This window comes from Acanthochromis polyacanthus, chromosome 10 (genome assembly GCF_021347895.1).
Source record: "Acanthochromis polyacanthus isolate Apoly-LR-REF ecotype Palm Island chromosome 10, KAUST_Apoly_ChrSc, whole genome shotgun sequence".
NCBI lineage: Eukaryota > Metazoa > Chordata > Actinopteri > Pomacentridae > Acanthochromis > Acanthochromis polyacanthus.
The window spans coordinates 18,751,095-18,760,589 of NC_067122.1; the positions used below are offsets into that span (position 1 = coordinate 18,751,095).

General features: G+C 37.7%; 2 protein-coding genes across 2 annotated transcripts; both read left to right on the top strand.

The window, feature by feature from the left end:
• Positions 1 to 50: 50 nt before the first annotated feature.
• On the top strand, positions 51 to 1,854 carry mif (macrophage migration inhibitory factor). Its single transcript, XM_022222829.2, has 3 exons — positions 51 to 271; positions 898 to 1,070; positions 1,592 to 1,854. Exons 1-3 carry the CDS (start codon positions 164 to 166, stop codon positions 1,656 to 1,658), a joined length of 348 nt encoding a protein of 115 aa, XP_022078521.1. The 5' UTR covers positions 51 to 163; the 3' UTR covers positions 1,659 to 1,854.
• A 432-nt stretch (positions 1,855 to 2,286) lies between these two features.
• On the top strand, positions 2,287 to 3,819 carry LOC110972446 (macrophage migration inhibitory factor-like). The gene is made up of 3 exons (XM_051954305.1): positions 2,287 to 2,530; positions 3,218 to 3,390; positions 3,529 to 3,819. Exons 1-3 carry the CDS (start codon positions 2,423 to 2,425, stop codon positions 3,617 to 3,619), a joined length of 372 nt encoding a protein of 123 aa, XP_051810265.1. The 5' UTR covers positions 2,287 to 2,422; the 3' UTR covers positions 3,620 to 3,819.
• Positions 3,820 to 9,495: the final 5,676 nt, after the last annotated feature.

Consider the following 9,495-nt stretch of genomic DNA (forward strand, 5'->3'; position numbering starts at 1 on the left):
CTGTCATCCAGGGTGGATGGAGGCGCTGTGGTGAGCTGGTCACATGGTCCCAGATCTGCAGCAGAGGAAGAGAAGTATTTCGTCTTTTCCGCCTGTGAGGAGATCAGCGGCAGTTGCGGCTTGTAAAGAAGACGGTAAATAGAGCACTCAGAGTCGAGGAATAATGCCGATGTTCGAGGTGAACACCAACGTAGCCAAAAGTGATGTTCCAGACGCTTTTCTGTCGGAGGCTACTGAGGAGCTGTCTAAAGCTATGGGCAAACCTGCACAGGTTGGTAGGTAGGCAGGCCAGGGCACGCTTGGTCCTGCACGATTTATGCTCACATACATCTCCTCCTCTATACGAATGTGCTTTCTAGTCTCTAAAGAGGTATTAAAGCATAAATTTTGTTGCAAACGGGTAACAGTGCAGACATGTGTTTGCAGGCTCTGATAAAATTAATGTCATCCTTCTCGTGTTTGGAGATTATTTGGGGTTTTGGATTGGTTTGGCTGTTTTTATTTAGTTTTTTGTTTTATGTGTTTTATTTTCTCTTTTGCCTTTATGATACTGCAGCAATGTCTGAAATTAATCAAATAAATAAAAATACAGAAATAAAACTTAGCTGCTGAGTATCATAGACTGAATGTTCTCTATTGATTGTTTGTTTTAGTTTTTTTTAGAAAGAGTATTTGTCTCCCAATCAGTTAAACATGAATATAATGACGAGGATAATAAGATTTTTTTTGAAAATTTAGAGATGTTTTTTATGACTGTAATTGATGGGGCGTTACACTGAAAAGTTTGGTTTCATGAGCATTGTATATTTAATATGCAGGTAGCTTTTATGATGCAAAAACAGACATTCGTCAGTGCTGATCCACCCAAGATTTAGGCATCTCTCTTGTATTTTCTAGTATATTGCTGTGCACGTCAACGCTGACCAAACAATGACGTTTGGAGGAAAGGGAGACCCCTGTGCATGCTGCACCCTCCAAAGCATTGGCAAGATCAGTGGTGCTCAGAACAGGCAGTACACCCAACTCCTGTTTGGACTGCTCAAAAAACACCTGGGCATCTCTCCTGACAGGTATCAAATACGCAATTAAACCAGCACATTTACTGCCTGCAACTACTCCACCAAGAAATGCGGCAGAGTTATGTGACAATCGGCATACGTTTGTCTTTCCGTCTGTGCGCAAAATTACTCAAAAATGGAATAATGGAAATTTTCGGAGGAAGTCAGAAATGACACAGGGATCACCTGGTTAGATTCTGTCAGTGATGTGGCTTATGGTATGGATCAACAGATTTGTTAAAACATTTCTATATCATTGTGAGATAGTTGTACAACGTCACTGTAACAATGACAAGTGAACGCTCCATCAGCTGCCTGCTGATGATCACATGATTGTGAATCTACGACAAATCCACCGCTGCAGATGAATCCGTCGGAAATCATACAGAGCCTGAGCAGCCTTGGCGGAGTACTGTGCTGTCTGAGTGCTTTTCTTGTTTGTTATGTGAAGGTAAAATAGTGACTGAAACATGCAGACATCTCTCTGTTAATATCACCCCTCATTAACCTATTTCTCTTGGTGTCTATTTCAGGATTTATATCATCTTTGTAGACTTGAATGCAGCCAATGTGGGTTGGAACAACACTACGTTTGGCTGAGATGGAGGTCAACACACTGAAATGGAAGATCATTCCAGTATGTTCCAAATGTCTGAGCATAGTAACAACTGATGAATTGAAGAATTCCCCAGTCAAAATACTGTATGAGTAGCTTCAGAAGCACTTACCTGGACCTTATGGCTTTGCACTGATCCTTTCCCACTTAAATGCAATAAAGCAAATCCCTTAGACAATGGATGAATTTGTGTTTTTCTTGGTTTCTGTGTTTAAACTCTGGAAAATTCTAAAATTAACATCTTGTATAAGCTGGTGATTAATTAATAACATTAAAAGGCATTTTTTTTCTGCAGAGATTCTTGCCTTTTGCTGCAGAAAAAGCACAGGTGTTACTGATAACATCTGGCTATGCTTCTGTGCAGTGAAGCAAGTGGATGAGTGAGACAGCACACACAACACCAACACCCTGAAATGGAAGTAACTAAATTTAATTCAGTAATTTCTTTTCTATGGAAAAGAAGCAAATTGCTTCATTGAGCACATCTACCAAACCATCGCCCCATAAGAAGAGGAGAAGAGAAAGAATAAGGAAATAATAAAACCAGAAACTAAGGTTGCTGTTAGCTGTGTTTGTGCCTGTCATCCAAGGTGGGTGGAGACGCTGTGGTGAGTTGGTCACATGGTCTCAGATCTGCAGGAGAGGAAGATAAGTATAAAAGTATTTCATTTTTTCCGCCTGGGAGCAGATCAGCAGCAGTTGCAGCTTGTGAAGAAGACGGGAAAGAGAGCACTCAGAGTCAGGAATCATGCCGATATTCAGGGTGCACACCAACGTGGCCAAAAGCAAAGTTCCAGCAGCTTTTCTGTCTGAGACTGCCGAAGAACTGGCCAAAGCTATGGTCAAACCCGCACAGGTAGGACGCACTTAGTCCGGCACAATTTATGCTCACATACATATTTCCTCCTCGATACGAATGTGCTTTCTAGTTGTTCTCTATTGATTGGCCAAGGCTTGACTGTTGTTTGCACAAACTAGGCGTTGGCAAATGGTAAATCTGTGGCCACAGTTCACAAGTTAAAATCAACTCTTGCTCAAAACAAAATCTTTCCAGAAAGTTCAAATTAAGGTCAAACTCTAGTGATATTTAAGTTATTTTGCCATCATCATCGAAAGTTCATATCAGTGATTTGCATCCTACTTCATTACACTGACAAGCTGTTTAATTACGTTCAACATAAAAACTACATCATATTTTAAAAATAGTTTGCTGCTGTCAGAAAGAAACAAGCAATTTCTGTGTTTAAGTGGTCGCATTTTAAGCTGTCATGAAATTCAAGGCTCTTTTATTTTTTTTAAGAAAAGGTATTTGTCTCCCAACCAGTAAAACGAATAATGAATATGACAAAAAATAATAAAAATGTGATTTTTTTAAATAAATTAAATAGAAATTTCGTGACTGTCTCTGAGTTGGCATTACACTACAAAGTTTCATTTCATGAGCATTGTATATTTTATGTGTGGGAAGCTTTATTAATACAGAAACAGACATGAGACACTGTTGATCCACCAAACATTGAGGCATCTCTCTTGTATTTTCCAGTATATTGCTATACAGGTCAACGGTGACCAACCAATGACATTTGGAGGAAAGGGAGACCCCTGTGCATGCTGCACCCTCCAAAGCATTGGCCAGATCAGTGGTGCTCAGAACAAGCAGTACACCCAACTCCTGTGTGGACTGCTCCAAAAACACCTGGGCATCTCTCCTGACAGGTATCAAATACACACTTCAACCAGCACGTTTACTGCCTGCAATTCGTTATGTAAAGATAATAGAGTGACAGAAACATGCAGAGATCTCTGTGTTAATATCACTCCTCATTAACCTATTTCTCCTGGTGTCTTTGTCAGGATTTATATTGCCTTTGCTGAATTGGCTGCATCCAATGTTGGTTGGAATAACACGACCTTCGATGCGATTGACCTCAGCACACTGAAATAGAAGATTATTCCGGAGGGTTCCAAATGTCTGAGCAGAGTAACAACTGATGAATTGAAGTGGCTCAGACATCAAATCAAAATTCCTCAATCAAAATATTGTAAGAGTAGCTTCAGAAGCACTTACCTGGACCCTATAGCACTTGCTATTGGACTCATCCTTTCCCACTTAAATGCAATAAAGCAAATCCTGCAGACAATGGATGAATTTGTGTTTTTCTTGGTTTTGTAGGCAAAGAATCAGAACATTTCACAGGCTCTGTGTTTAACTTTGTTTAAACTCCAGAAAACTAGAGAATTGACATGTTTTTTTTTAATGTAGAGTGTAACTAATAACATTAAAAGGCATTTTTTACTGCAGAGATTCTTATCTGTTGCAGCAGAAAAAGCACAGGTGTTACTCATAACACCACTTGCTTCTGTGCAGTGAAGCAAGTAGATGAGTGAGGCAGCACACACAATGCCAGCACCCTGAAACGGAAGCAATTGAATGTAATTCAGTCATTTATTTACTTATTTACATAAACAGCAAATGTCATAATACAAATTAATTAATGCTGTGACCACCTTGTCCTTGATCATACCTGGCAATACCTTGCAATGTCCTAGTAAACGTTCCTTAACGGTAATTACACACGTGGACAAAATTGTTGGTACCCCTCAGTTAAAGAAGGAAAAACCCACAATTCTCACTGAAATCACTTGAAACTCACAAAAGTAACAATAAATAAAAATTTATTGAAAATTAAATAATCAAAAACAGCCATCACTTTTGAATTGTTGATTAACATAATTATTTAAAAAAACAAACTAATGAAATACGGCTGGACAAAAATGATGGTACCCATAACTTAATATTTTGTTGCACAACCTTTTGAGGCAATCACTGCAATTAAACGATTTCTGTATTTGTCAATGAGCGTTCTGCAGCTGTCAACAGGTATTTTGGCCCACTCCTCATGAGCAAACAGCTCCAGTTGTCTCAGGTTTGATGGGTGTCTTCTCCAAATGGCATGTTTCAGCTCCTTCCACATATGTTCAATGGGATTCAGATCTGGGCTCATAGAAGGCCACTTTAGAATAGTCCAATGCTTTTCTCTCAGCCATTCTTGGGTGTTTTTGGCTGTGTGTTTTGGATCGTTGTCCTGTTGGAAGACCCATGACCTGCGACTGAGACCAAGCTTTCTGACACTAGGCAGCACATTTCTCTCCAGAATGCCTTGATAGTCTTCAGATTTCATCGTACCTTGCACACTTTCAAGACACCCTGTGCCAGATGCAGCAAAGCAGCCCCAAAACATTACTGAGCCTCCTCCATGTTTCACCGTAGGGACAGTGTTCTTTTCTTCATATGCTTGGTTTTTGAGTCTATGAACATAGAGTTGATGTGCCTTACCAAAAAGCTCCAGTTTGGTCTCATCTGTCCAAAGGACATTCTCCCAGAAGCTTTGTGGCTTGTCAACATGCATTTTTGCAAATTCCAGTCTGGCTTTTTTATGAGTTTTTTCAGCAGTGGTGTCCTCCTTGGTCGTCTCCCATGAAGTCCACTTTGGCTCAAACAACGACGAATGGTGCGATCTGACACTGATGTACCTTGGCCTTGGAGTTCACCTTTAATTTCTTTGGAGGTTGCTCTGGGCTCTTTGGATACAATTCGAAGGATCTGTCTCTTCAATTTGTCATCAATTTTCCTCTTGCGGCCACGTCCAGGGAGGTTGGCTACTGTCCCGTGGGTCTTGAACTTCTGAATAATATGAGCCACTGTTGTCACAGGAACTTCAAGCTGTTTAGAGATGGTCTTATAGCCTTTACCTTTAAGATGTTTGTCTATCATTTTTTTTCGGATGTCCTGGGACAATTCTCTCCTTCGCTTTCTGTTGTCCATGTTCAGTGTGGTACACACCTTTTCACCAAACAGCAGGGTGACTACTTGTCTCCCTTTAAATAGGCAGACTGACTGATTATGAGTTTGGAAACACCTGTGATGTCAATTAAATGACACACCTGAGTTAATCATGTCACTCTGGTCAAATAGTTTTCAATCTTTTATAGAGGTACCATCATTTTTGTCCAGGCCTGTTTCATTAGTTTGTTTTTTTAAATAATTATGTTAATCAACAATTCAAAAGTGATGGCTGTTTTTGATTATTTAATTTCAATACATTTTTATTTATTGTTACTTTTGTGAGTTTCAAGTGATTTCAGTGAGAATTGTGGGTTTTTCCTTCTTTAACTGAGGGGTACCAACAATTTTGTCCACGTGTGTATGTGAAACCAGTGGACCTTCAGACAAACTTTTCCTGGGAATATTCTCTGAAAATATTTTTGTGAAACCTTTGGTGGCCTGCCAGAGAAACTTCAGGGAACTCTCCCTGAATGTCCTCACAGGTTTTCCTCAAAGGTTTACCATGAGCATACCCAGAACTACACCTTTTGAAGAATATTTCATGAATGCATGAATATCTAGTGAACGTGAAGGCAACGTTCTGAGATCATCCTGTGAGTCTCAAGACCACCAGTCTGCAGAACATTTTGTGAATGTTTCCTGAAACATGTTTACCCCAAGGGGAATTATTCTGTGAACGTCAAGAAAGCATTCCAAAATGGTGGCTGGGGACCATTCGTTAAAAGTGTGCAGTGAATGTTTGGGGAACATTTTGTTGTTTGCTCGAGTAACAGTTAATTTAATGCTAAAATTGCATGATACAAATCAATTCATTCTCTCTTTAGGGGACATGTTTTGTACGCATAAGTAACCTCGTTACATTGTTCGTTTCTTCTCCTGATTTAGTCATTTAATGTTTGACAATACTTGTCTTTCTCTAATGTGTGTTCAGGATTAGTTTTTTTTAAGTCAGAGGATTGCAGATATTTGTGCACCGGGATGAGAATTCAGTCGAAACTTTCTGGCAGCGTCATCACTAAGGCCGGCCGGTGGGTAAAGTACAGTCAAATTGTTCCCATTAGTTTTCCACGTCTTTCTCCATGGACTGCCGGTCTCTTTGTCAATCTTCAGCTAAAACCAACATAAAACTGAGGGCTGCAAAAAATACAACGGATGCGCACATACCAGTTACAGAAACACCGCGTCGCCGTTTTGTGTGTAGGCCGGTCAGAGAAATCAAGCAGGTGTCATGATTCTATCTAATAGAATTCTCAGGAAAATAAATTAGTTATATAGGAGATGAAGAAGGCCATTGGTTAATTACAGCTATTGAGTATGTAACCAAAAATTATTTTACTCGCGTTTATGGATATAATAAGCAAAAGTCCGCGTAATAGGGATATTGATGGAGAAACTTGGTAAACTAGTAAAGGAATGGAAAGATTCCTATTTTACTGACAAAATATTAATCGGGGGTGATTTCAATATTGTGCCAAACTCTTGGTTGGATAAGATGCCTATTAAAGGACAACAACCAGAAAACAATGACATATTACATACATTTTGTGAAGTAACTGGCACTTTCGATTACTGGAGATTTAATCACCCTACAGATTTAGAATACACATGGATTAGTGCTTCAAACAACAACCAACGATCAAGGTTAGACTATTGGCTTATCCCACATTCAATAAGTAATAATATTCAAAAATGTGAAATCTTGAGGTCTCCACTTACTGATCATTGTTTAATAAGCTTGCATTGGGAAGTTAACAAACAATCACACTCCTTCAATAACCTATGGAAGTTTAACAATAGACTTCTATCAAATGACAGTTTTTGTAAACTTATAAAAGAACTTAGTTCAGAAGTGAAAAAGTTGGATATGTCCAATAAAGGGAAATGGGAATGGTTTAAATTTGAGACTAAACGACTTGCAATTGAAACGGGAAAAAAAGTCATGAATGCTAGCAAACAGAAACAAAAAGAGATATTACAAAGAATAAACTTACTGTGTGGTAAAACTGATGTTCAGAAAAGGAACTAACTGAATTAAACTTTCTCCAAAAACAATTAGATGAAATTTATTTAGAAAAGGCGAACGGAGCGTTTGTACGATCTAGAGCTAAATGGATTGAAGAAGGGGAAAAGAATACATCATATTTTTATAGTTTAGAGAAATCAAGGCAAATTAAAAAGAAAATCTATAAGTTGACAAAAAATGACACTGTGATAGAAGACCAAAATGCTATACATAATGAAATCCATTTATTCTACTCCAATTTATATAGATCAAATGCTCGACCAGAGGATTGTGACACATTTTTCATGTTAGTTAAAGATAAAATTAGAAAAATAGAAGAAAACGATAGAAAAAAGCTAGAAGAAGACATTTCTGCTCACGAAGTTGAAAATGCGATTAAAAAAATGAGTAATGGGAAGTCGCCAGGAATTGACGGACTTACTTCGGAATTTTATAAATTTTTCTGGTCAGATATAAAAGAATTAATAATTAATCTATTTAATGACTGTATAAATGAAAGATGCCTCACAGCAACAATGAAAACTGGTATAATAACCCTGTTACCTAAACCAAACAAAGATATAACAAATTTGGATAATTGGAGACCAATCACGCTGCTCTGCAATGACTATAAGTTATTAGCTTTAATATATGCAGAAAGATTAAAAACCGTTATTGATAAAATAGTAGATGAAACTCAGTCTGCATTTATTAAAGGTAGAAGTATCCACAACAATGTAAGATTAATTTTAGATATGTTAGACTACCAATCTATTCTGGAATCAGAAAGCCTAATTTTGTTTATAGACTACTTTAAGGCCTTTGACTCTATAGAACATAACTTTTTGCTGCGTACATTTAGAATATTTTGGATTTGATTGCGAAGTTTCTGTTCGGTAATCGAAATGCTGTATACCGGACATCTACAGCTATGTGTTACTGCAACCTGGGTTGACCCCCAGAATTAAGGTGACATCGTTGGATACGCCAAGCGCGTAGTCCGATCAAGCCCAAAGTTATTCATTCTATGCCACGCAGCTTCTAGCTTATCTTATATACAAGTCATGCCAAATTTCCAGGCGTATAACTTTTTTGTGATTATGAATTTCGTCTTAGCCAGTTTGCTGATGACACTCTATGTCCTTTTTTTTAAAAGGAAAATCCATGTAGCACTGTGTTTTGAATATTATCTCAGGGTTATTCAAAAGCCTCTAGCGGTCTGCATTTAAATTATAAAAAATGTGAATTGCTGGCGTTATATGAATGTACTGACACGGATATAATGTCAATCCCTGTCAAAAAAGAAGTCAAATATTTAGGAGTTAAGTTGATTAAAGATGAAAACAAAGAGAAAGATGGGGAACATGAAGGAAAAAATTGATCAAATGCAAGCATCATTAAACCACTGGCTCAGTAGAGACCTTTCTATTTTCGGTCGAAACTTGTTATCTAAAGCCGAGGGTATATCTAAAATGATATATCCATGCCAATCACTTTATACTACTCCAAAAAACATAAAAAAAATTAATTCAATATATATAAATTTATTTGGAGAAACAAAACACATTATGTAAAGAAAGCACAGTTAGTAAAAGAATTTAATATGGGAGGTATCAAAACAATTGACTTTGAGGCAATGATAGGGACTTTTAAATTGAAATGGTTAAAAGAGTTCATTTTGAACCCAAATGCAATATGGTATCACATTCCCAATAATATTTTTAAGAGGTTTGGCGGGTTAATGTTTTTACTAAAATGTGAATTTGAAATATCAAAACTGCCTTTCAAACTATCTGAGTTCCATAAACAAGTTTTACACTATTGGAAAATGACATTTACCCATAATTTTACCCCTCATTGTGCCACCTTGTGGAATAACAGAGTAATTCTTTCCAACAAAGAGTCATTGTTCAACCAACATTGGTTTGATCATGGCATTTTCTTTGTACATGATATTTTAGATACAAATGGT

Coding starts and splice junctions, on each gene's coding strand:
- mif (XM_022222829.2), top strand. CDS start 164: ATGCCGATGTTCGAGGTGAACACCAACGTAGCCAAAAGTGATGTTCCA. Junction 272..897: donor CTATGGGCAAACCTGCACAG/GTTGGTAGGTAG, acceptor TGTATTTTCTAG/TATATTGCTGTGCACGTCAA. Junction 1,071..1,591: donor CTGGGCATCTCTCCTGACAG/GTATCAAATACG, acceptor TGTCTATTTCAG/GATTTATATCATCTTTGTAG.
- LOC110972446 (XM_051954305.1), top strand. CDS start 2,423: ATGCCGATATTCAGGGTGCACACCAACGTGGCCAAAAGCAAAGTTCCA. Junction 2,531..3,217: donor CTATGGTCAAACCCGCACAG/GTAGGACGCACT, acceptor TGTATTTTCCAG/TATATTGCTATACAGGTCAA. Junction 3,391..3,528: donor CTGGGCATCTCTCCTGACAG/GTATCAAATACA, acceptor TGTCTTTGTCAG/GATTTATATTGCCTTTGCTG.